A 25,064-nucleotide genomic window follows, 5' to 3' on the forward strand; every position below is an offset into this window, starting at 1 on the left:
TTGCCATATATAAAACTTTATTCCAAGTGTTGAACAAGAAAGTCACAGAAAAAGGCTTCTGTAAATACCATGCCCCCCAAAAGGCTCTTTCTCAGTAAAAAAAGGTACAATATATGTAGTAGATTACAGATATCTAGGAACTGCTACCCAAGACCAAGAAGAAAACCCCAACAAATACCAAACTGCTATTTTCAATGAACCTTTAATGGAGAATGAAGAGCACATTATAAAAATTCAAGCCTAATTACATCATCGCTTGATTAAACAAAAAGTTACTGAACTTTATGTACTACTGTTGAAAGACAACTTACAGGACTATCTCACATTAATGTTCATTTCTGAAATTAGTAGAAATCCACCATCCAAGGATACACTTCAAGAAATATCCTTAGTAGACACAACATATTTATAAACTTTTAAAACAGCTCTTTCATATTGAAGGTTTTCTGGAATATTAGGCATGGATTGCTTTCCAACTAGTTATGTTACATTTTTATTTCTTCATTTGTGGGAGTTTTCATATGTAAAGATGTGAGCCCACTGAATTGTTTCCCAGGCTGTATACTGACAAGAGGTTTTATCTAGTGAATCTTGTCATCCTTTTGTAAACAAATAAGATCAGAATAGGGTTTCTCACATTCTCTACATTTTATATTGTTTCTGTCTAGTGTGCATTCTCATGTGTCTTCGAATGATTGAGCTACAAATGAAGCCTTTCCCACATTCATGACATCGATAAGGTTTCTGTCCAGTATGAATTCTTTCGTGCACATGAACATAAGTAGAAGTGAAGGTTTTCCCACATATCTTACATTTATAGGGCTTTTCTCCAGTATGGGTTCTTTCATGCATTCGGAAACTTTTTTGAGAACTTAAATTTTTACCACATTTTTTACACTGATACGGATTCTCTTCAGAGTGACTCCTTTCATGTATTTTAAGAGAACTGGGATTAATGAATACTTTCTCACATTCTTTGCATTTATAAGGTCCATCTTTAGTGTGTGTTATCATGTGATATTGTAAGTTATTATACCAGGCATAGGCTTTCCCACATTCCTTACACTCATAGGGTTTTTCTCCAGTGTGGATTCTTTCATGATTTCGAAGAGAACTGGGAGTACTCAATTCTTTAGAACATGTTTTACAGGCATATGTTTTTCTTCCCATGTGCTGTCTTTTGTGTATTTGTAAAGAACTAAAATAAGTGAAGGCTTTTCCACACTGCTTACATCCATAGGGTTTCTCTCCTCTGTGAATTCTTTCATGAATTCGAATAGTTTTAGCACATTTAAAGGCTTTTCCACATTGTTTACACTGATAGGGTTTCTCTCCATTGTGACTCCTTTCATGTATTCTAAGAGAACTGGGATAAACGAATGCTTTCTCACATTGCTTACATTTATGAAGTCCATCTCCAGTATGTGTTACCATGTGTTTTTGAAAGCTTGTTTGCCATGTGAAGGCTTTCCCACACTCCTTACATTCATAGTGTTTTTTTCCAGTGTGACTACTTTCATGTATTTGGAAACGGTTTTGAGATCTGAATTTTTTACCACATTGCCTGCATTCATAGGATTTTTCTCTTATGTGAGTTCTTCTGTGTGCCTGGAAGGTTTTTTGATATAGAAAGGCTTTTCCACACTGTTTACATTCATAGGGTTTCTCTCCAGTGTGACTGCTTTCATGTGTTCTAAGAGAACTGAGATAAATGAATGCTTTCCCACATTCTTTACATTTAGATACCTTCTCATTGCATTTTTGATACTCTTGTGGTTTGTGTTCAGTGTGACATCTCATATGTTTATGAAGGGATGAATGATCCATAAAGACTTTTTCACATGTACTGCATTTACATGATTTCAATCCAGGAGTTTTTTGGTTTAGATTGAGAGTTGGAATAAGGTTGAAGTTTTTTCCACATGAACTACTGTCTTTACTTTCAGGAAGTCTCTTTACCATGGCACTTCTGAAAATAATGAGAATACTATTAATTATTTCTTTAGTAATCATTATACATTTATTATATTTACTATGATTTACAGAAATAGTGTGGTTTTCTATCTTGTGTGCATTGTTAGAAACTAAATATACTAACTTTACCCTTTATATTAAAAATTGGTATTCAAATATACTAGGTATTAATACTAACTGCAAGTGAACTATTTTGCAAACAGTGAACATTTATATCGCATTTAAGGAAATGTTTTTGGTAGACATTTTCTAAGAATAACTAAATTTGAAAATGAGGCTATTTGTTTTGTTTGTTCTTTACGCCACAATTCTTGAGGCAAATGTTTTGTATAATGAGTGTGACTCACCTTAATTTCCTCCCTGGGTTTTTGTACTGATCTTCAATGTCATGATCTTTCCATTTGGTTCCTGAAATTCAGACCCAGAAAAATGATCCCAAAGAACTAGAAATTATATAAAAACTATTATATTCTAGGCCCATGATGAACTCTGACCATGCCTAGTTCCTTTATCCATGTCTATCCTTTTCCACAGTCCACATCTTGGAACAATAGTGACAGGTGAGAAACACTGGCTCTCTAATTGACAAAGTGTGGGAATTTATTCATTCTTACCTATTAAAGACAGGTTCCTGAAGGTTTCCTGCATCACATCTCTGTAGAGTTTCCTCTGTGAAGGATGCAATAAAGCCCACTCCTCCAGGGTGAAGTTCACAGCCACATCATCAATGGTCACTGAGTCCTAAACACCGAAAATATATGTAAAGTATGATGCATCATAAGACTTACAGAACTAGGAGTTCCCGTCGTGGTTCAGTGGTTAATGAATCCGACTAGGAACCATGAGGCTGCGGGTTCAAGCCCTGGCCTTGCTCAGTGGGTTAAGGATCCGGCATGGCCATGAGCTGTGGCGTAGGTTGCAGACGAGGTTCGGACCCCGTGTTGCTGTGGCTCTGGCGTAGGCCAGTGGCTACAACTCCAATTCCATCCCTAGCCTGGGAACCTCCATGTGCCATGGGCGTGGCCCTAAAAAGACAAAAAAAAAAAAAAAAAGATTTACATAACTAAACACCCACTGCATCTACAGGATCATTACATATGATTCTGTTCTTTACAAAGAGTTATTCTATGACTTGATCATGAGAAACATGGAGTTCCACAGGGGCCTAGGGGTTGAGGATTCAGTGTTGTGACTGTTGTGGCTTGAGTTTGATCCCTGGCCCAGGAACTTCTATATGTAATGGATGTGGCCAAAAAAATTAAATTAAAAAAATAAAAGCCATATATGACAAATCCACAGCTAATATTACACTCAGTGGTGAAAAGATGAAAGCATTTCCTCTAAGATCAGGAACAAAACAAGGCTGTCCACTCTCAGCAATACTATTCAACATGGTTTTGGAAGTCCTACCTACCATAGCCATCAGAGCAGAAAACGAAATAAAATAAGTCCAATTAGAAAAGAAGTAAAACTGTTGCTGTTTGCAAATGACATGATACTACACAGAGAAAATTCTAAAGATATTATCAGAAAACTACTAGAGCACATCAATGAAATCAGTAAAGCTGCAAGATATTAAATTAGGAGTTCCCGTCTTGGCAAGCAGAAATGAATCTGACTAGGAACCATGAGGTTGTGGTTCAATCCCTGGCTCTGCTCAGTGGATTAAGGATCTGGCAGTGCTGTGAGCTGTGGTGTAGGCTGGGAGCAACAGCTTCGATTAGACCCCTAACCCCCCTAGCCTGGGAACCTCCATATGCTGGGGGTGGGGTGGAGGGTGGGGGGCGGCCCCCCCAAAAGAAAGAAACTTTTGTGTAACAAAAGAAGTCATTGTAAAAAAAATGAAAAGACCACCCATAGAATGGGAGAAAAATCTTTGCAAATGAAGCAACCCAAAGAGATTTATCTCCAACACAACTCCTGCAGCTCAATAAAAAAAAAAAAAGACCAATTCAATCAAAAAATGGGAAAAGAACCTCGATAGAAAGAAATAGAAGATATAAGTAACTGAGATTTTATTAAAATTGATGATAGACAACAACTGTAGATTCATGAAGCTCACTGTACAATAAACATGAAAACACATAAATGGAGACCAAAGTATATCATACTCAAACTAGAGAAATAAACAAAGGCAGAAAGGAATATATTCTAAGAAGTCAGAGCAAAAAATTCATTTCAGGTATAAAGAAACAGATTAGAATCAAATAGGACTTCTTTTCAGAAAAACAAACAAAGCAGGAACCAGGTGGATTGATACATTTAAAGTCTCAAAATTAGAATACCACTTTCCTAGAATTCTGTTAGAAAGTGCAATTAGGAGTTCCCACTGTGGCTCAGCAGGTTAAGAACCTGATTAGTATCTATAAGGATGCAGGGTTGATCCCTGGCTTTGTTCAGTGGGTTAAGGATCTGGCGTTGTGCAAGTTGTGGCACAGGTCACAGATTCAGCTTGTATCCAGTGTTGCTGTGGCTGTGGCATATGCCAGCAGCTGCAGCTCCGATTTGAGTCCTAGCTTGGGAACTTCCATTTGCCGCAGGTGCAGCCCTAAAAAGAAAAAAATTAAATAAAAGCAAACATCTCTTATATTTCTTATATAATAGAGGCACATTGCTAAATGTATACTGATAATTCAAGGACAACCACTAAAAAAGTGATTTTGAAATGTATAACTGGTTGGCTAAGAATCAGGTAAAATCCTCAATTAAATCCAGAGAAGTTAAAAGGAGAGGGAAAACAAATGAAGAAATAAGGACAATGAATAGTAATGGTAAAAAATGTGGGTGATATTAATCTAACTATATCAACCACCATCTCAATCATCAATGGTCTCATTATAAAAGAGAGAAAAATATATTAATATCAGATTATTTATTTATGTATCTTTATTGAAGTACAGCTGATTTACAATGTTGTATGTCTGGTGGAAAGTGATTCAGAGTTCCTGTCGTGGCTCAGTGGTTAACAAATGCAACCAGCAACCATGAGGACGTGGGTTTGATTCTTGGCCTCCCTCAGTAGGTTAGGGATCTGGTGTTGCTGTGAGCTGTGGTGCAGGTTGAGGTCGTGGCTCGGATCCCAAGTTGCTGTGACTGTGGCATAGGCTGGCAGCTACAGCTGCAATTCGACCCCTAGCCTGGGAACCTCCATATGCTGCAGGTGAGGCCCTAAAAAGACAAAAAAGATTTGTTTCTCTGTTTGTTTTAGGGTGGCACCCATGGTACATGGAAGTGCCCAGGCTAGGGGTAGAATTGGAGCTGCAGCTGCCAGCCTACACCACAGCTATAGCAACTTGGGATCCGAGTTGCATCTGTAACCTATACCACAGCTTATGGCAATGCTGGAGCCTTTAACCCACTGAGCAGCGCCAGGGATTGAACCTACATCCTCATGGATTCTAGTCAGGTACTTAACCCAATGAGTCACAACAAGAATTCCATGTATTTATTTAGATTATTTTACATATGTACATAAACATATAACACATTTATATATATCCTCTTCTGTTATTATTATTATTATTATTATTATTATTATTATTATGGCTGCACCTGTGGCACATGGAAGTTCCCAGGTCATGGACTGAATCCAAGCAGCAGCTGTGACTTAAACCAAATCCTTTAACCCACTGTGCCAGGCCTGAGATTGAACCTGCCCCTCCACAGTGACCCAAGCTGCTGCGGGCAGGTTCATAACCCCTGTACCACAGCAGGAACTCCCCATTAGTACCCTATGCTAAACTGTTTTATATATAGTAGTTTACATCTGCTAATCCCAAACTCCAAATTTATCCCTCCAGTACTGCCTTTCCCCTTTGGTAAGTGTAAGTTTGTTTTTTGTCTGTGAGTCTCTTTTTATTTTGTAAATAAGCTCATTTGTGTCATATTGTAGATACCCTATAAGTGATGTGGTGTTTGTCTTTCTCTGACTTTCTTCACTTAGTATGATAATCCGTAGGTCCATCCATGTTGCTGCAAATGACATTATTTCACTTTTACATCTTTTTTTTAAATCAATTCATCTGTTGATGGACATTTAGGTTGTTTCCATGTCTTGGCTATTTTGTTAATATTGCTGCTAGGAACACTGGGTGCCTAAATCATTTCGAATTATAGATTTGTCTGGATATATGCACAGAGGTGGGATTGTTGGATCACATGGTAGATTTATTTTCAGGTTTTTTAAAAACATTTTTAAATTGTTTTTTTCTTTTCATGGCCACACCTGCAGCATATGGAAACTCCCAGGCTACGGGTCATATCCAGGCCTATGCCACTGCCATAGCCACGCTGGATCCTTAACCCACTGAGTGGAGCCAGGGATCAAAAATGCATCCTCACGGACACTGTCGAGTTTTAACCTGCTGAGCCACAATGGAAATTCCTAGTTTTAATTTTTTAAGGAGGCTCCATATTGTTTTCCATTTTGACTGTACCAACATGGATTCCCATCCACAGTGGAGGAGGATTCCCTTTTCTACACGCCCTTTCCATTTTGCTTATGTTCTCTTCTAGGAGTTTTATGGTGTCATGTCTTATATTTAGGTTCTGAAGGCATTTTTTGAGTTTAGTTTTGTGTATAGTGTAAGGGAGTGTTTTAACTTGATTGATTTACATGCAACTCTTCAGTTTTCCCTAAAACCACTTGCTCAAGAGACTGTCTTTCCCCATTATATATTCTTACTTCCTTTGTCAAAGATTAAATGTCTAGGAGTTCCCGTCGTGGCTCAGCAGAAACAAATCTGACTAGTATCTATGAGGACGCAGGTTTGATTCCCAGCCTTTCTCAGTGGGTTAAGGATCCGGTGTTGCTGTGAGCTGTGGTGTAGGGTGCAGACGTGGCTCAGATCTGGCATCGCTGTGGCTGTGGTGTAGGCCAGCGGCTACAGCTCCGATTCAACCTCTAGCCTGGGAACCTCCATATGCTGCCAGTGTGGCCCTAAAAAGACAAAGAAAAAAAAAAAAAGGATTAAACGTCCATAGGTGTGTGGGTTTATTTCTGGGCTCTCTGACCTGTTCTACTGATCCATATGTCTGTTTTTGTGCCAATGCCACACTGTTTTCATTACCAGAGCTTAGAATTATTGTCTGAAGTCTGGGAAGGCTATTATTCTAGCTTTGTTCTTTTGCCTTAGAATTGCTATGTCTTTTATAGTTCCATATAAATTTTAGGACTATTTGTCCTAGTTCTGTGAAAAAATGTGGTTAATTTAATTGAGATTATATTAAATTTGAAGAATGATTTTGTAATATGGCCATTTTAATAAAATTAAATCCTTCAATCCAAGAGTATGGGATAGCTTGCCATCTACTGATTAATTTCAATTTAGTATATCAATGTTTTATAGTTCTCATCATCCAAGTCTTTTACCTCTCTGTTCATGTTTATTCCTAGATATTTTATTATTTTTGATGACTTTTTTTTTTTTTTTCCTTTTCAGCAGCCCCCGCAGCATATGGAAGTTCCTGGCCAGGGACAGAATTCAAGCCATAGCTATAGCAACATCAAATCATTAACTCACTGTGCCACTGTGGGAAGTCCCTTGATGAGATTTTAAAAGAGATTTTTTGTTTGTTTGTTTGTTTTGGGTTTTTTTGTTTTGTTTTGTTTTGTTTTTGGTCTTTTTGTCTTTTTTTTTCCTAGGGCTGCACCCGTGGCATATGGAGGTTCCCAGGCTAGGGGTTGAGTTGGAGCTGTAGCCACTGGCCTACACCACAGCTACAGCAACGTGGGATCCGAGCCACGTATGCAAACTAAACCCAGCTTACGGCATCCCCGGATCCTTAACCCACTGAGCGAGGCCAGGGATCGAACCCTCAACCTCATGGTTCCTAGTCGGATTCGTTAACCACTAAACCACGACAGGAACTCCTAAAAGGAATTGTTTTTATACTTTCCCTTTCTGATACAGCAATACTATATTTTTAAAATGACAATCATGTGTTGTCTACAAAAAACTTATTTTAAATATGGAGTTCCTGCTGTGGTGCAACAGGACTGGCAGTGTCTTGGGAGTGCTGGGACACAGATTCAATCCCAGGCTTGGCACAGTGTGTTAAGGATCCCATGTTGCCACAAATATGGCTTAGGTTCCAACTATGGCTTGGATCTGATCCCTGACTCGGGAACTCCATATGCTGTGGGGTGGCCAAAAAAGAAAAAAAAAAAAAAAAAAAAAAAAGCTATACAGGAGTTCCCGTTGTGGCTCAGTGGTTAGCAAACCTGACTAGCATCCATCAGGACATGGGTTTGATCCCTGTCCTCGCTCAGTGGGTTAAGGATCTGGTGTTGCTGTGAGCTGTGGCTAGGCCAGTGGCTACATTTCCAACTGGACCCATAGCCTGGGAACCTCCACATGCCTTGGGTGTGGCCCTCAAAGACAAAAAAAACAAAAACAAACAAACACAAACTATATAAACATGAAGACACAGGTGGATGAAGGTAAAAGGATGGAGAAAAAGGCACCATGCCAAAACTAATCAAAAGATAGCTGGCATTGGTATTTGAATTTCAGACAATGTAGATTTCGGATCAAGAGAGCTCAGAGGTCAAAAGGGACATTATATTATGACATTCTCCAAGAAGACATAACAATCCTTCATGTGCACATACACAGCATTAAAGGGGCAAAATACATAAAACAAGAAGAATGCAGGGTGGAATACATGAATCTATTATTATAGTCATACACCATCACCCTCTCATCATAAGCTATATGTGAATATATATATATATATTATAGTAGGCAGAAAATCAAGAAGGACAGATTGAACTGAATAGTGCTATGAAACAACTCAAATTTAATTAATTAATTAATTAATTAATTTTTGTCTTTTTGTCTTTTCTGGGGCTGCACCCACAGCATATGGAGATTCCCAGGCTAGGGGTCTAATCGGAGCTGTAGCCACCGGCCTATGCCACAGCCACAGCAATGCCAGATCCGAGCCGAGACTGCAGCCTACACCTCAGCTCACGACAACGCCGGATCCTTAACCCACTGAGCAAGGCCAGGGATCAAACCCACAACCTCATGGTTCCTCGTCGGATTTGTTAACCACTAAGCCACGATGGGAACTCCTCAATTTAATTTTAATCTATGACTATTTCGTGCAACAAGAGCAGAATACACCTTCTCAAGTTTGCATGGAACATTCAATAAGATAGAGCGCACTTTCTGGGACATAAAACATACCTTAACAAACCTGAAAGAACTAAAATCATATAAACCATGCTCTTAGAAGTCGAAGGTGGAATAACATGGTGGTTCAAAGGGTTAAGGATCCGACATTGTCACTGCTGTGGCAGTGTTCAATTCCTGGCCTGGGAACTTGTGCATGCCATAGGGGTGGCCAAATAAACAGAAAAAAAGAACCCAGAGGCATTAATCTAGCAATGAGTAACAGCAAGAGAGTTAGAAAAGCCCCTAATAAGTACAGATTCCACAACACACTTCTAAACAATACATGGAATCAAAGAAGTCTCAGAGTTCCCGTCATGGCTCAGCGGAAAGGAACCTGACTAAGATCTCTGAGGATGCAGGTTGGAACCCGGGCCTTGATCAGTGCGTCAGGGATCCGGCGTTGCTGTGAGCTATGGTGTAGGTTGCAGATGAGGCTTGGATCTTGCATGGCTGTGGCTGTGGTGCAGACTAGTAGCTATAGCTCCCAGTTCGACCCCTAGCCTGGGGAACTTCCATATGCCTTGGGTGCAGCCCTGAAAAGCAAAAAAATTTTTTAAATTAAAAAATAAAAAATAAGTCTTAAGAGAAATTAAAATATATTTTCAACTAAATTGTAGGATGCAGCAAAAGTCTTATTTACAAAGAAATTTATGCCATCATTAAATACAGCAGGGGAAAAAAGATCTGTAAACAATAACGCAAATACCTTACCTGGAAACAACAAAAAGAAGATATAATCATGAAGTAAGCAGAATAAAATTATAAGAATCAGAAATGAAACTAATGTAATTGTGGGAAACTGGAGGAGAAAAGATTTTAAGCTAGTTCTTTGACAAGAGTAACAACACTGATAAATATCTAGTTAACATCACTAGAAGGGAAGACAGAAATTACTATTATCAGAAAAGAAGAGGGGGGAAATAGAAATTTAAAAGGATTTAATAAAATCCAACTTCTATTTATGATCACAAACAAGTAAAATAGGGAACTTCTACTTCCTGAGAAAGCACATATTCATGAATCCCCTAGCTAAATCCAAATATTTGTTCTCTAGGACATAATTATCTCTGTGAAACATCTGAAAGATTCTCCAACAAGATAACTCTTGGTGTTAATAAGACACATACCAACACTGAAAGATAATCAATTGTGTACACCCCCACTGAACTTAGACAGAGAAGGAAAGGCAGTTCAAATGAAAAGGAAGTCTTTTAAACAAATAATGGTGGAATACAAACACAAACAAGACAGATGTAGACACATGACCTGCATATTTCTGCAATAAAACCCTTGAAACACATCACAGATCTAAGTATAAAATGCAAAAATAATAAATTCCTGGAAATGTATGGCAGAATTTGGCACAACAATGTAAATCAACTATACCTTAATAAAAAATAAAATAAAAAATAAATTCCTAGAAAATATAGATAGAAATCTAGGTCACATTAGGTTTGGTGATGAAATTTCAAATCCAACAACACAAGGTTTATAAAACAAAAAACATATAATTTCACTTCATTAAAATGAAAAAATGCCTCTTCTGAGAAAGTTGAGAGAATGAGAGAATGTTGAGAGAATGAATGAATGGACAAGCCATAGAATACGAGAAAATCTTTGCAAAACACTTATGTGAAAAATGACTGGTATTCAAAATATCTAAAGAACTAATTCAACAGTAAGAAGATAAACAACCCAATAAAAAATGGGCAAAATATCTGGACAAGCAGCTTCCCAAGGAAGACGTACAGAAGGCAAAGATGAAATATGAAAACAGGCTCAACATCAAATGTTAGCAGGAAATTATAAATGAACCAAAGAGACATCACTACACACTTCCTTAATGGTTAAAATGCAAAACACTCAAAAACACCAAATATTGGTGAAGATGTGAAGATAATCCTCATTCACTGCTGAGGGGAATGGAATTGGGTGTCTCTACAATGGAAGACAAGTGTTCTTCTAAAACAAAATAAACTCTTACTATATATAGTAAGATCCTGAGATCACAATCCTGGTTATTTGTCCAAATGAGTTTAGCTGTTAAGCTTACAAAACCCATATTTACGGGCTTTAGTCATAACTGGCATGAGTTATAGGTAAGCAAGATACCATTCAAGAATCAAATAAACAGGGGGGAGGGAGGGACTGGGGTTTGGGACTGGCACATGCACAGTGAGGTATATGGAATGACTGGCCAAAGGGGACCCGCTGTGTAGCACAGGGAACTCTACCCAATATTCTGTCATAAACTGTGGGAAATAATGTGGGAAAAGAATCTGAAAGAGAATGGATGCGTGTACACATATAAGTCAATCACTCTGTTGTTCAGCAGAAATTATCACACTGTAAATCAACTATACTTCAATACAACTTTAAAAAACAAAAAAAAAAGTCCAATAATCAGTGGTGTAGCCATGAGACGAAACACTGATAGAAAGAAATGGGGGGAGTTCCCGTCGTGGCTCATTGGTTAACGAATCCGACTAAGAACCATGAGGTTGCGGGTTCGATCCCTGGCCTTGCTCAGTTGGTTAAAGATCTAGCATTGCCGTGAGCTGTGGTATAGGTTGCAGACACTGCTCGGATCCTGCGTTGCAGTGGCTCTGGTGTAGGCCAGCGGCTACAGCTCTGATTAGACCCCTAGCCTGGGAACCTCCACATGCCTCGGGAGCGGCCCAAGAAATAGCAAAAAGACAAAAAAAAAAAAAAAAAAAAAAAAAAAAGAAATGGGGTATTAAGCTATGAAAACATATGGAGAGGAGTTTTCGTTGTGGCTCAGTGGGTTACCAGCCCGACTAGTATCCATCATGAGGATAAGGTTTTGATCCCTGGCCTCACTCAGTCAGTTAAAGATCCGGCGTTGTCACGAGCAGTGGTACAGGTTGCACGATGTGGCTTGGATCTCACGTTGTTGTGGCTGTGGCGCAGGCTCTGATTTGACCTGTAGCCTGGGAATTTTCATATGCTGCAGGTACAGCTGTAAAAAAGAAAGAAAAATATATTTGCCAAATCCATACGTCATGTAACACAAAAAGTCTACATTGATGTAATCCGTGCACATTAATGCATCAGTATTGGTGCAGCAATTGTAACAAACAGAGCAGTATGCAAGATTTTAAAAATAGTGACTACTGTGTGGATGCAGAAGGGTTATATGGGAACTCTGTAACTGCTGATCAGTTTCTCTGTAAACTTAAAAATGCTCAAAAAAACGAATCCTGTTTTTTTTTTTTTAAAAAAGGATTGACTCATTACAACCCACCCTGATGACTGCCTGATGTTTCACTACATGTGATGACCATTGGGTTGGGTTCCTCATCAAGGATGTCCCAGTCAAGGGATGAAAGGCAGCAACTCTCCACTGAGCCCATCATGCACCAGGCTGAACTGTCATCCTTAGTCTCTGTTCTTCCCACACCTGTGCCTTCACTTAATCCCAAGCAACTACCCAGGGAACCAAGGTGTAGAAGGGTGGCTCCTCTAGCACCAGAGCATCTTTCAAAGGACTGAAAAAAGAAATACCATCTCTCCACTGGGAGAAATAACCCGAGGGCCAAGGTTTGGCTCCTCATATCACAAGAAGGGGTCAGAAGCTGAGCTGGGCTGCTGGTCTGCTGTTTCCAGGACCAAAGTCATAATAAGCACTTCAATGGAGGCCTCTATTTTTTATTTCTTTGAAGGGCCACACCCATGGCATGTGGAAGTTCTTGGGCTAGGCCACATGCATGGCATATGGAATCAGGACTGTAGCTGCCAGCCTATGTCACAGTCACGGCAACATCAAATCCTTAAGCCACTGAGTGAGTCCAGGGGTTGAACCTGCATCCTCAGGGTCACTATGCTGGATTATTAACCTGTGGAGCCACAATGGGAATGCCTTTTTTTCCCCTTCTTTTTCTTTTTCTGATTGCAGCTTTAACGGCATATGGGACCTAGGGCAGTGCCTTACATCAGAAGCTTATGGACAGTGTAAGACCCCCCCCCCCCACTTCCAGAGAGTGTGCAATCACCGCCAGAAGGGTTAGAAGCCTCCACATTGTTAGGTGGTATCTATAACCTGGAGGGAGAATACCAAATGGAGGACATAAACAACCATGCCCTCCAGATCCCACCCAGGCTCCAGACACAATTTCAGCTGACTAAATCAATAGGAAACAGACTCCAGCACGGATGAAGGCCCCAGGACCAAACTAATTTAAGGAGCTGGTAAACCTCAAAATAAACAGAACCAAAAGGAATGGTTAAAATTCACACTTAATGACCTAAATCCTCCTTCTTGTTTCCCAAGCCCCCTACCCTTTTTTCCTTGAGACTACCTGACCTATCACGCAAAATCCTAACTCTAAAAAAGCCCTTGCTCCAATAGCGGGGAGCCTGAGTTCTCTCTGCCCAGTGCTCCGGGCCACTCTTTTGGTCGATAACCTGCTTACATCTCACTGCTCCAGCCTGTTTCTCTTGACTCTGCCATCCTAACACACATGACACCAAATTTTTTAAATAGAGTTTTAAGGAACCCCAGCTTAAGTTGGGTTTGAACCTCTTGCTGTGCCAAACTGAGACTGTGGGTGTTGTCCTTCATAACCCAGAGGACAAGGGTCTTTGATGCAACAGATGAAGGACTGATAGCTCCAGAGGTACTTAAAAGTTTTGGTGAGTCTTCTGCAATCTCACCACCTATTGGCTACCTTTTCCTGTCTCTTCTCTTTTACTTTCTCTCTAATAACTACTCTTTTTAAAGTAGTGACTATTGGAGTTCCCATCCTGGCTCAGTGGAAATGAATCTGACTAGGATCCATGAGGATACAAGTTCAATCCTTGGCCTTGCTCAGTGGATAAAAGATCCGGTGTTGCTGTGAGCTATGATGCACAGGTCACAGACAAAGCTTGGGTGTGGTGTGGCTGTGGCTGTGGTATTATAGGTCAGCGGCTACAGCTCCAATTTGACCCCTGGACTGGGAACTTCCATATGCTGTGGGTGTGGCCCTAAAAAGACAAAAATACATATATAAATAAATAAAGTAGTAAGTATCTTTTGGGCTGACCTCATTCACTGGGTATAATCATGCTTCTAGTCACCAATCCCCCCACACCCAAAAAACCAGCCTCAGTCACACCTTCACTCTAAACACAAGTAGGTTCCTGCTCAGACATCAGCCAGAACCACTGTTAGGAGGGCCCCCTTCTCATACTCCTGCTCCCAGAGTACCAGGAATTAACAAACTGCCAACTCTGGGTCCACTGTGTATAGAACTCAGGTGTGGTGGGCTCGCCAATGTGGGAGTTCAAGGCTTCTCCGAGAAGATAAAACTCAAAAAGCCCAGATAAGAAATGCCAGACCCTTATCCGCCCACCTATCTCACTGTAGTTGTTACAATGTTCCTAAGGACCTCCCCACTCCAGCAACTTGGCCTACTCCTTCCTACCCCTACTAGGAAAGGTATATGGCCCACTCCTCACTTCCTACCCTTGATCAACCTGGACTACTCCTTCCTGCCCACTACTAGAAAAGGTATGTAGCCCACTCCTTACCCCGCCCCTACAGGGGCAACATATGCCCCCAACCAATCAGCAAGTGTAGTGGAAGACCCCATTCTTCCTCAACCAATCAGCAGGTCCACAGGTGTATGGCAAGACCACTCCTTGCGCTCCTCTGTCTTTGGGCTATAAAAACAGACATGCCCATGCACCCAGGGTTGGCTCTCCCTGATTATCAGGAAGTCTGCCTGCTGTGTTAGCAGTGTTTCCTGCCTCAATAAACTTGTCTTTTGTACACCTTGGTTTAAATCCACAAAATTCTTTTTCCACCCTTGTGCAGAGACTGCAACGACCAATGCCATACATGCCAGCACAGCGCAGGGTGCAGGGAAAGCTCCCCAGCAAAGAGCAGCTCAGAGAGCAGGAGCCTCCAGGCTTTCTTATCAGCAGGTAAGAAGCACCAGGGGAAAGGGAGGCGGTGAGACTGACTTTGAGTAGACAAACATCGAATATGTGGATCCTGACTACCCACTACAAGAATAAAAACCTTAAGAAAAATGGGCTGCCAACTTAAAAAAAAAATTAAAAAAGGACAACATGGGAGTTGTAAATTTTATTAGGGACAAAATTGAAAGCTGACATGGCCCTGGGGGCTCCAGGGCACAAGGGTCTTTCTGTGACCCCCATTTCTTGTACTTGGAAATGGGCCTCATTCGGCCACCATGACCTTCCCTGAGTTCCTAGGGACAGGTTCAGACTGTTATGATCAGGGAAGGGAGGGACAGTCAAGCAACAATAGTACAACCTTGGGGCAGAATCCCGGTTCCCTCTCAAGGGATACACATAATAATATAGGCATCTTATACACTTAAGCTTAAGAGTCCTTCTTTTTCCTTCTCCCTGACTTGATGGCACCCTAAACACAATCACCCATAAGCTAAAGATTAGGCACCCTGAGCACAACTGCCTGTGGGTTAAAGATTATTAACACATGATGTTTTTCAGGAACTTTCCTAGTTTCTTCTAATCTCTGATCAATATGCCCTTTTTGCAAGTATTGTTATTCTAGGCAATAACACAGAAGACTACCATCACGAACGGACCAAGATCGCCTGACTCCCAACTAAGATTCCCCCAAAAGAAAGAAGAATGCATGTATGCCCTACATGAAAACCCATTTTTCTCCTTTTTACTATAAAACTCTCACAATTCCTTCTAATGGGGTGGGGGAGGGCGTTAGCCTGGTGTGACCCTCCTTTGCCTGGCAAAGCAATAAAGCTCTTTTTTCTCCTTTACCCAAAACTCTGTCTCTTTGTTTCAATTCAGCACCGGTGGAGACTGAATTCCGACAACAAAACGAGGAATACAGCCCTGGAGGCAGAATCTATCTTTCTTTCTTTCTTTCTTTCTATCTTCCTTTCTTTCTTTCTTTCTTTCTTTCTTTCTTTCTTTCTTTCTTTCTTTCTTTCTTTCTTTCTTTCTTTCTTTCTTTCTTTCTTTCTTTCTTTCCTTCCTTCCTTCCTTCCTTCTTTCTTTCTTTTTTTGTCTTTTTGCCTTTTCTAGGGCTGCTCCCTCGGCATATGGAGGTTCCCAGGCTGGGGGTCGAATTGGAGCTGTAGCCACCAGCCTACACCACAGCAACGCCAGATCCAAGCCACGTCTACAACCCACACCACAACTCACGGCAACGCCAGATCCTTAACCCACTGAGCAAAGGCAGGGATCGAACCCGAAAACCTCATGGTTCCTAGTCGGGTTCGTTAACCATTGCACCATGATGGGAACTCCCAGAATTTTTGAGAGCTCTGAGAAATAGCTCAGAAGAGGGAAGGGGGACACTAGGATATACAGGAGTTTAGGAACAAAAGAAAACTAGGTCCAGCAATCCCACTCCTGGGCATCTATCCAGAGAAAACCAAGACTCACAAAGACACATGTACTCCAATGTTCATTGAAGCACTATTTACAATAGCCAATACATGGAAACAACCTAAATGTCCATCGACAGAGGATTGGATCAAGAAGATGTGGTACATATACAAAGTGGAATATTACTCAGCCATTAAAATACGCACCTCAGCTCTCTGGGGCCAGGATCCTAGTCTTTGTTTTTAACACCCTGAGTTTCCTCAGGACTCACCACTGGGAGTGGCTGCAGTCTGTGGGCTGCTAGAAGCTGGCACTCCTAGTTTCGTCCTTCCTGAGTGCCCTCAGAGCTCATCAGCTCACTGTAAGTGGTGGCTACAATCCTGCAAGACTGTGAAATCCTTTGTTTACTGATAAGGCAGACAATGTTTTATTGCTCAGGTTTTCAGCACTGGATTGTTTGTATATAAAGAAACACTAAATGGATGAAGGCTGAATCTAAATTGGTGATCTGAGGGGGGCTGGAGTTCAGAGCAGAGGAATGAAGCAAAATATATGCGCAGTGCATCTTAAGCTACTTTTCCTTCTTAGTTTAATTTTAGCTTTTCTACATAGGAAACCACTGCAAAATTTGATTCTTTAAACAGATAGAAGACTGCAAAGCACAAAAAAATGAAAACCCCCTTTCTAACTAAAGGCACAAGGGATATTATAGGTTTTCTCTCCACTATAGTTAACATTGGAGATACTTTCAGGAATAAGAACGATATCACACTACATTTGAGGTTTGCAAATTAAGCCTTTGAATGGGCTAGGAATTTGAAAAATTTACATAAACTGAAGTGTTTCAATTAAAATAGAATTCAAGGAGTTCCTGTCGTGGAGCAGTGGTTAACGAATCTGACTAGGAACCATGAGGTTGGAGATTCGATCCCTGGCCTTGCTCAGTGGGTTGAGGATCTGGCATTGCCGTGAACTGTGGTATAGGTCGCAGACGTGGCTCGGGGTGGGTGTGGTGTAGGCCGGCAGCTACAGCTCCGATTAGACCCCTAGCCTGGGAACCTCCATATGCTGCGGGGCAGACCTAGAATAGGCAAAAAGACAAAAAAAAAAAAAAAAAAAAGAAGAAGAAAGAAAGAAAAAAGAATTCCATTCAGTCCCCCCACATCTATTAAAATAGAAATTCATTTGTTTTAAGAACAGTAGAGGCCTAGAGTTCCCTGGTGGTGCAGCAGGTTAATGATTTGGCACTGTTACTGAGGTAGTTTGGACCTCTGCTGTGGTGTGGGTTTGATTCGATTCCTGGTCCAGGAACTTCAACATGCTAGAGATATAGCCAGGAAAAAAAAAAAAAAACAGCAGAGGCCTTTTAGATGTCAAAGTGATACCGGAAAGATGGTACTGGAATCTGGGTTCTTGTTCACAGTGGTCAGCGGTTGAAGAATGAACACCGTGAACACACAGGCAGCAAGCAAGCAAAGTCTTTGTTAAAGAAAAGCAAATAGCTCCCAGGACAGGCTGGGAGCGGGGAGAAGAGCCCGGCTTTCCTATTGCCCTTTAGGGGTTTTTATCTCGTAAAGGTGGGGAGGGGTACCAACGTGGGGTCCAGAAAGATGTGATTTTCTCCCATTGGCCTTGCTCAATTACCTGTATCAGTCCTTGTCCAACAGGGGTTTTAGGGTTGGAAAAGTCCCTTTTAAGTTTTGTGGTTTCTTTGTCCTTTTTTTTTTTCTTAGATTAAGTCACCATTCCTCTCATCCCTTTTTTATCAGTTGAGGAGTGGACTAGAGATTCGCACTTCCTACAGTAAACAAAGTCTGTGGGGAATTTGCATTTCCCATAATAAAACAAGGCCTGTGGAGGTGTTACTGCCTAGAGCCCTTAAGCTGCAAATGTTAATCAATAGCCATATCAAAGGAATGTATGGAGCCCTTGCTCCTACACTAACTACCTGAGATAATATTCTGCCTCATAGGGACAGGTACCTATAAACAAATGTAAAAGCACCTGAAAACTTAAATGCACTCCCATCTCTGGTCTGCGGTTTCTCTTGTGTAAATGAAACAAAAATTCTAATTAACTTCCCAATTTTCTTTCCTTAAATGGCATTTGTCAATCAACATCAAACTTTATTTTTATTTATTTATTTATTTTTGCTTTTTAGGGCCACACCCTCGGCATATGGAGGTTCCCAGGCTAGGGGTCGAATCGGAGCTGTAGCTAATGGCCTACACCACAGCAGCGTGGGAATCTACCAAGTCTTGGCCTACACCACAGCTCACAGCAATTTGGGATCCTTAACCCACTGAGGGAGGCCAGGGATCGAACCTGAGTCCCTATGGTTGCTAGTCAGATTCATTAACCACTGAGCCATGACAGGAACTCTTCAACATAAATTTAAAAGCCCAAATGTTAATGGTAACTAGAATCAAGGCACTGTAATCTAGAATGAAGAAAGGAATCCAAGAAAAGAAACACAAATATTGGAATCAAAACATATAAATAGACTGTGTCCCTACAATTCAGAAAAAAAAGTCCATTTTCAGAAAGTTGAGGAGTTCTGGTTGTGGCTTAGCAGAAGGAATCAGACATCATGTCCATGAGGATGTGGGTTTGATCCCTGGCCTTGCTCAATGTGTTAAAGATCGGCATTACTGCAAGCTGCAGTGTAGGTCACAAAGGCAGCTCAGAACTGGTGTTGCTGTGGCTGTGGTGTAGGCAGCTACAGCTGGTTTAATACCTAGTGTGACCCGGGATGGGAGTGGGGTGGGGTGGGGGGAGGGGGTGGAGTTGAACATCTTTCCAGACTTGAGAGTCTAGATAAACTGGATTGAGCTAGAAGCCCTGTCAAGGGACACCCGAGCGGCGACGAGAATAATCTCTGAGAGCTTCCCATACCCCCCTCCACACACCCTGTAAGCAGGGATGCTCTCCATCCCCCAAGTCTTCCATTACCACATGTCTGCAAACTCTAAGCCAGATTCAGGTTAAAGTTCTGATCCAAATGGACTCCCAAATTCGCAGACCCTGTCCCCAGGACAGAACAGCTCATCCTTACAGATTTCTCGATGTGCAAAAATTACACTGAGTGCACCTATATCATGGAGGCCACACTCAAATATAACATTTAAAATGCCAAATAAAATAAAATAAAATAAAATGCCTAGGACAGGAGTTCCCACTGCGGCACAGTGGGTTAAGAATCCGACTGCAGTGGCTCAGTTGCCAAAGAGGCAAGGGTTCAATCCCCAGCCTGGTGCAGTGGGTTAAAGGATCTGGCGTTGGTGCAGCTGTGGCACAGTTTGCAGCTATGGCTGGCATTCAATCTCTGGCTAAGGAACTTCTACATGCCACACTCATGGCCATAAAACAAACAAATAAAATGTCTGGGTCAAAGGAAATCACAATCACAACCCAGAAATGGTGTCACCCCACACCTTTGTGCCCTTGCACCCCCAGATTTCAGGGGTCTGCAGCTTCGCACAGTATAAGGAGAACTTCAGCGGTGGGTGTGAGCAGGTAGGAGCAAGTGGAAGGCGGGGAGCTCTTCAGGAAGAGCCAACTGGACCTTCGAGCACCTCCTTTCACAGGTCAAACGGGAACTGAGCTTGAAGACATTGACCTCAGGCTCTGCCACCCATTACAGGTGCTCCCGACCACCAAGATACTTTATAGGAAATATCCAGAAAGGCAAAAATAGAGTCAGAAAGCAGATTAGTCATTTCCTAGGCCTGAAGATGCTAATGGTCATGAGTTTCACTTTGGGAGTGATGGAAATGTCTGTCCTAAAATCAGTGCGGTGAGAGTGGAACAAGTCTTTAAATATGATTAGCACCACTGATATATATATGTGTGTATATATGTGTATATATATATACACACACACACACACTTATGGCCATACTTGCGGCATATGGAAGGTCCCAGGCCAGGGGACTGAATCTGAGCCACAGCTGTGGCAACTCTAGATTCTTTAACCTGCTGTGCCAGGCAAGGGATAGAACCTGCACCTCAGCAGCACCTGGCCGCTGCAGTTGGATTCCTAACCCACTGCACCATGACAGGAACTCCTACCACTGATATTTTAAATATACAAACCCTGTTTGAACAATTCAGCAAAATCACTCAAACCAGTGTTTATGTAGAAATGAGAGAAGAAAATCATAAGCCACTTTCAGTAATTCACTTAGAAAACCCCAAATATCTATTCCTTTCTGAAAAAAATAGGTCAATTATTATTTCCAAGGCAAGTTTATTTACTACATAATCATACTTGAATACTTTTATTCTGCAAGTCTAAATCCTGGAATTTCATTTGAAATTAACCAACAGCAGAGTCCATAGAACTCATCATAGGGAATGAAAAAAAAGTGAAACAAAAATTTTTTTAAAATGGAGTTCCTGCTATGGCCCAAGAGGACTGGCAACGTCTCTGCAGTGCCAGGAAGGTTTGATCCTCTGCCCAGCACAGTAGTGAGGCAGAATAATAATTCAGGTAGTTAGTGTAGGAATATGGGCTTCAATATATTCCCTGATTGATGTTCATGGTTTAAGATTTGTAAAAACTAGGAGTTCCTATCATGGTTCAGTGGTTAATGAATCCAACTAGGAACCATGAGGTTTCAGGTTCGATCCCTGGCCTTGCTCAGTGGGTTAAGGATCTGGCGTTGCCATGAGCTGTGGTGTAGGTCGCAGACGCAGCTTGGATCCCATGTTGCCGTGGCTCTGCTGTAGGATGGTGGCTGCAGCTCCGACTGGACCCCTAGCCCGGGAACCTCCATGTGCTGTGGGTACGGCTCTAGAAAAGGCAAAAAGACAAAAAGACAAAAAAAAAAAAAAAAAAAAAAAAAAATTTGTAAAAACTAATCAAGACAAACCAGCCTTGCTTATTGGAAGATTAACTATTGAAAGTACACTTGAGGAGTTCCTATGGTGGCTCAGTGGTTAACGAATCTGACTAGGAACCATGAGGTTGCGGGTTTGAGCCCTGGCCTTGCTCAGTGGGTTAAGGATCCGGCGTTGTCGTGAGCTGTGGTGTAAATCGCAGACGTGGCTCGGATCTGGTGTTGCTGTGGCTGTGGAGAAGGCCCACGGCTACAGCTCCGATTAGACCCCTAGCCTGGGAACCTCCATATGCAATGGGTGTGGCCCTAGAAAAGACAAAAAAAAAACCAAAAAAACAAAAAACAAAAAAAAAGAAAGTACATTTGATTTACATCAACATGGGAGTTAACCCCTGACCTAAACATTTGACTGCTTGCTAAAGAATGTAAAGAGTGGTGACTCTAAGTCTAGGAGAAAGAAGAGCAAAAGGATCATAAAACTTACGGAGCATACCCTAACTCCCTATTGCTGAGGGCTGATACAGGTACACTGCGGAAGGCCAAAGGCCAAAGGGAAAAAGAACGGATAATCTGGAGCCCACGTACTCCTTGTCTTTAACAAATAAAAACCTCCACAGAACAATAGCAAGGGGCGGGGGGGGGGAAACCTCTTCCTCTCCCTCCCAGTGTCTGTGCTGGGAGCTATTTGCTTTCTTGTAATAAAGACTTTTGCTTGCTTGCTGCCTATGTGTTGTCCAAGTTCATTCTTCGGCTCCGTGAACAAGAACCCGAATTCAGGTAATATCTTTCTGGCAGCAGTAGGTTAAAGGATCTGGCATTGTGACCACTGTGGCATAGGTCAAAACCACAGCTCAGATCTGGCCCCTGGCCTGGGAACTCCATATGCCACACAGCGGCCAAAAAAGAAGGGGGAAAATGTCTTAATAAATGAAAACACCATAATATTTTTTCCCCTAAAATTCACCTCTTTTACTTTTTTGGAAATATTCCATATGGTCTTTCAAGTACTATTAATTTAATACATTTCATACTATTGAAAAAATAAACTTAACTGAGTAAATATTTTGAAGGGCACTAACCCAAGGATGGGAACTGGTCACAGGGCAGATTGTTCAGAAATGTGTCCCAAAAACCTCCTGAAATCAAGCAGTACCCTGTGGGGCTCCTGGGCACAAATGCCTTTTTGTGGCCTCCCAATTCCAGTTTTTAGGACAGAGCCTCCAAGACCTTCCCAAGAGTTTCAAAGGGCAGGTTCAAACAGCTGCTAATCCAGGAAGGGAGGGGATGCAAAAGACAAGGAAGGAACCATCAAAAAACAACAGTGCACCCTTGGGGCAGAGTCCTGGTTTCCTCTCAAGGGATACTCGTAAAGATGTAGGTATCTTGGACACCTAAAAGAAAAGATTACATTCCTTACAGTTTAAGGAATGAACAGCTTAAAAATGAATAGCTTGGAGCTGTTTTTTGCCTTTCTCTCTAGCTGGACTGAATTCTAAACACAATCACCTGTGAGCTAAAGATAAGACACTCTGGGCACAACTGCCCCTGAGTTAAAAGACTGTGCTAATAATAAGCACATGGTGCTTTTCAGGTACTTTGCTAGTTTGTCTAATCTCTGATCAATATGCCCTTTTTGCAAGTAGTGTTATTCTAGAAAAAGTCAAGACGCAATAACCACCACCTGCATTGGACCCCTGACACCAGCTTGGATAATTAAGATTCATGAAAGAAAGAAGAATGTGTGTTTGCGCCAAGCCAGATTCTTACCTGGAACCCCGTTTTTCTCCTTATGGTCCTAAAAAACTCTTCTCCAGGAGAGGGCATAGTCTTTAGGGTCTTAGCCTTCTGTGGTCTCCTTTGCCTGGCAAAGCAATAAGGCCCTTTTTTTTCTCCTTCACCTGAAACTGTCTCTGTGTTTCTATTTGGCATCAGAGGACAAAGGCTGAATTTTAGCAACACTCCACAAGACTTCTCATAGAATGTTTGTTTCCAGAAAAAAAAAAATAATAATAATGGAGGAGAAAGGATTTCATACAACCTACTTAGAAGTAGTTATTCAACGCTTGCCTCTCCCATAAAATATCCACAGACCATCCTCCCCAATGCCATCCACCACTCTACGCAAACAAAATAAACATTTAAAATACTGGCTTTGTTATAAATGCACCACGGAAGAGAATAGTTGATAGATGATGTAAATAGAAGTGGGAAAACTGACTTTGGGAATATAGGTAGCGATCTGGAAATTTTATGATTTATTGCCAGCCGTACAAAGCCCCAGGGGGGCCAGGGACTTCGACTTGACACCCCGCTTCCCAAGCTTTTGGAAAACTCAAGAAGAAAAATGGTGGCCCCAGGGCAGAAAGGACGAGCTGAGACCCGTCAGACGATAGCTAATCCCATACCCAAACCCTGGAGAGCGCGTCACAACTGTCAGCTGAAAACCGTGCCGGTTGTCACCGCACAATCTAGGCTAGAAGAGGGGATGCGACAGTAGAGCTGCCCAAAGAGGTTCCGGGGCCGAAGTTCCTGCGCGAAGTGACGCAACAGGACGCTCGGGGTCCCGGCTGCCCGGCCAAGCCCCGCCGCGCAACTGCAAACAGGAGCGGACTGAGATCCGCGCCGCACCCCAGACCCACGCGTATCCGCTGACTCCAGCGGTGACGAGGAGGCCGGGTCAAATGAAAACCGGTTTGGCCGGCTCTGACCAGCCCCTCCGCTACATCTCTACGTCCGGGGCAGCACACTCACCATTACGTTTCCTGGGTCTGAGTACCTCCTAACGACTCCAACGACCAGTGCAGATCACAGGGGAACAAAGATATCGCAGAGTAACCAGAACCAGAGAACTCTACACGGGAGGCGACCTTGTACGCGGTGGGAGAAAAGGAGGAAGTCCTCGCTGATGCTGCGCGTCGCCCCACCCACCTGCTTCAACGGCTTCCCGGTTGGACAGATCCCAATACCCCGCCTCCTTGCGTCTGAGTGACAATCTGTAGGAGGAAGTCTGGCTCCACGGAATTACTTTCTGCGAGTGGGATGGGACCGGTCGCCGCCTGGCACTTTCGTTTGCAACATAACTTATTCCACGCCTAGGGTTGCCTCTGCTGTCTTCCGCAGCCCCTTCTGCCCTGGGATTCCTTATTCAGCTTCAAGATGGAGCAAGTACAGATTAAGAGGATGGCCCAGGCCAGATCTGCCTGGAACAAGAGGGTTTTAGGTACTCCAGGGGACAAGGGCTTGGTGTAACGCTCTGTGGCCATTCATTGAACTGGGCTTCTTCTTAAGAAAGCAGACATTTGATGAGTTCCCTGGTGGCTCAGCAGATTAAGAATTCTGCGTTGTCACTGTTATGGCTTGGGTCGCTTCTGTGGCACAGGCTAGGGAACTTTCATATGCCAATGGGTCGGCCAAAAAAACCCCGGTAAGTTCCCCGTTGTGATCAGCGGTAACGAACCCAACTAGTATCCATTAGGATGTGGGTTCGACCCCTGGCCTTGCTCAGTGGGTTAAGGATCTGGTATTGCCATGAGCTGTGGTGTAGTTTGCAGACTCTGCTCAGATCCTGAGTGGCTGTAGCTGTGGTATAGGCGGGCAACTGCAGCTCTTATTCAACCCAGAGCATGGGAACTTCCATATGCCACAGGTGCAGCCCTAAAAAGACAAAAAAGAAAAAAGAAAAAAAGACAGAAAGAAAAAGAAATGCCGACACTCAAATGTG

The 25,064-nt window shown here is 42.1% G+C and overlaps 1 protein-coding gene and 1 long non-coding RNA gene across 2 annotated transcripts; both read right to left on the reverse strand.

Moving 5' to 3' along the window:
* Positions 1 to 24,244, reverse strand: LOC106508100 (zinc finger protein 490). Its single transcript, XM_021083741.2, is given in 6 exon segments — positions 1 to 1,776; positions 1,778 to 1,969; positions 2,322 to 2,382; positions 2,589 to 2,715; positions 23,111 to 23,204; positions 24,095 to 24,244. Coding segments are annotated over 5 exon segments (627 nt in total). The 5' UTR covers positions 23,168 to 23,204; positions 24,095 to 24,244; the 3' UTR covers positions 1 to 1,586.
* On the reverse strand, positions 7,373 to 16,137 carry LOC146405478 (uncharacterized). The gene is made up of 2 exons (XR_014837564.1): positions 8,305 to 16,137; positions 7,373 to 7,677 (listed from the first exon to the last, which is right to left on the reverse strand). It is a non-coding gene; the product is annotated as an uncharacterized LOC146405478 (long non-coding RNA).
* Positions 24,245 to 25,064: the final 820 nt, after the last annotated feature.

Source organism: Sus scrofa, chromosome 2, assembly GCF_054392235.1.
Source record: "Sus scrofa isolate SSC_HxYL_T2T_F1_AM1 chromosome 2, Sscrofa_HxYL_maternal_Yorkshire_Landrace_v2.0, whole genome shotgun sequence".
NCBI lineage: Eukaryota > Metazoa > Chordata > Mammalia > Artiodactyla > Suidae > Sus > Sus scrofa.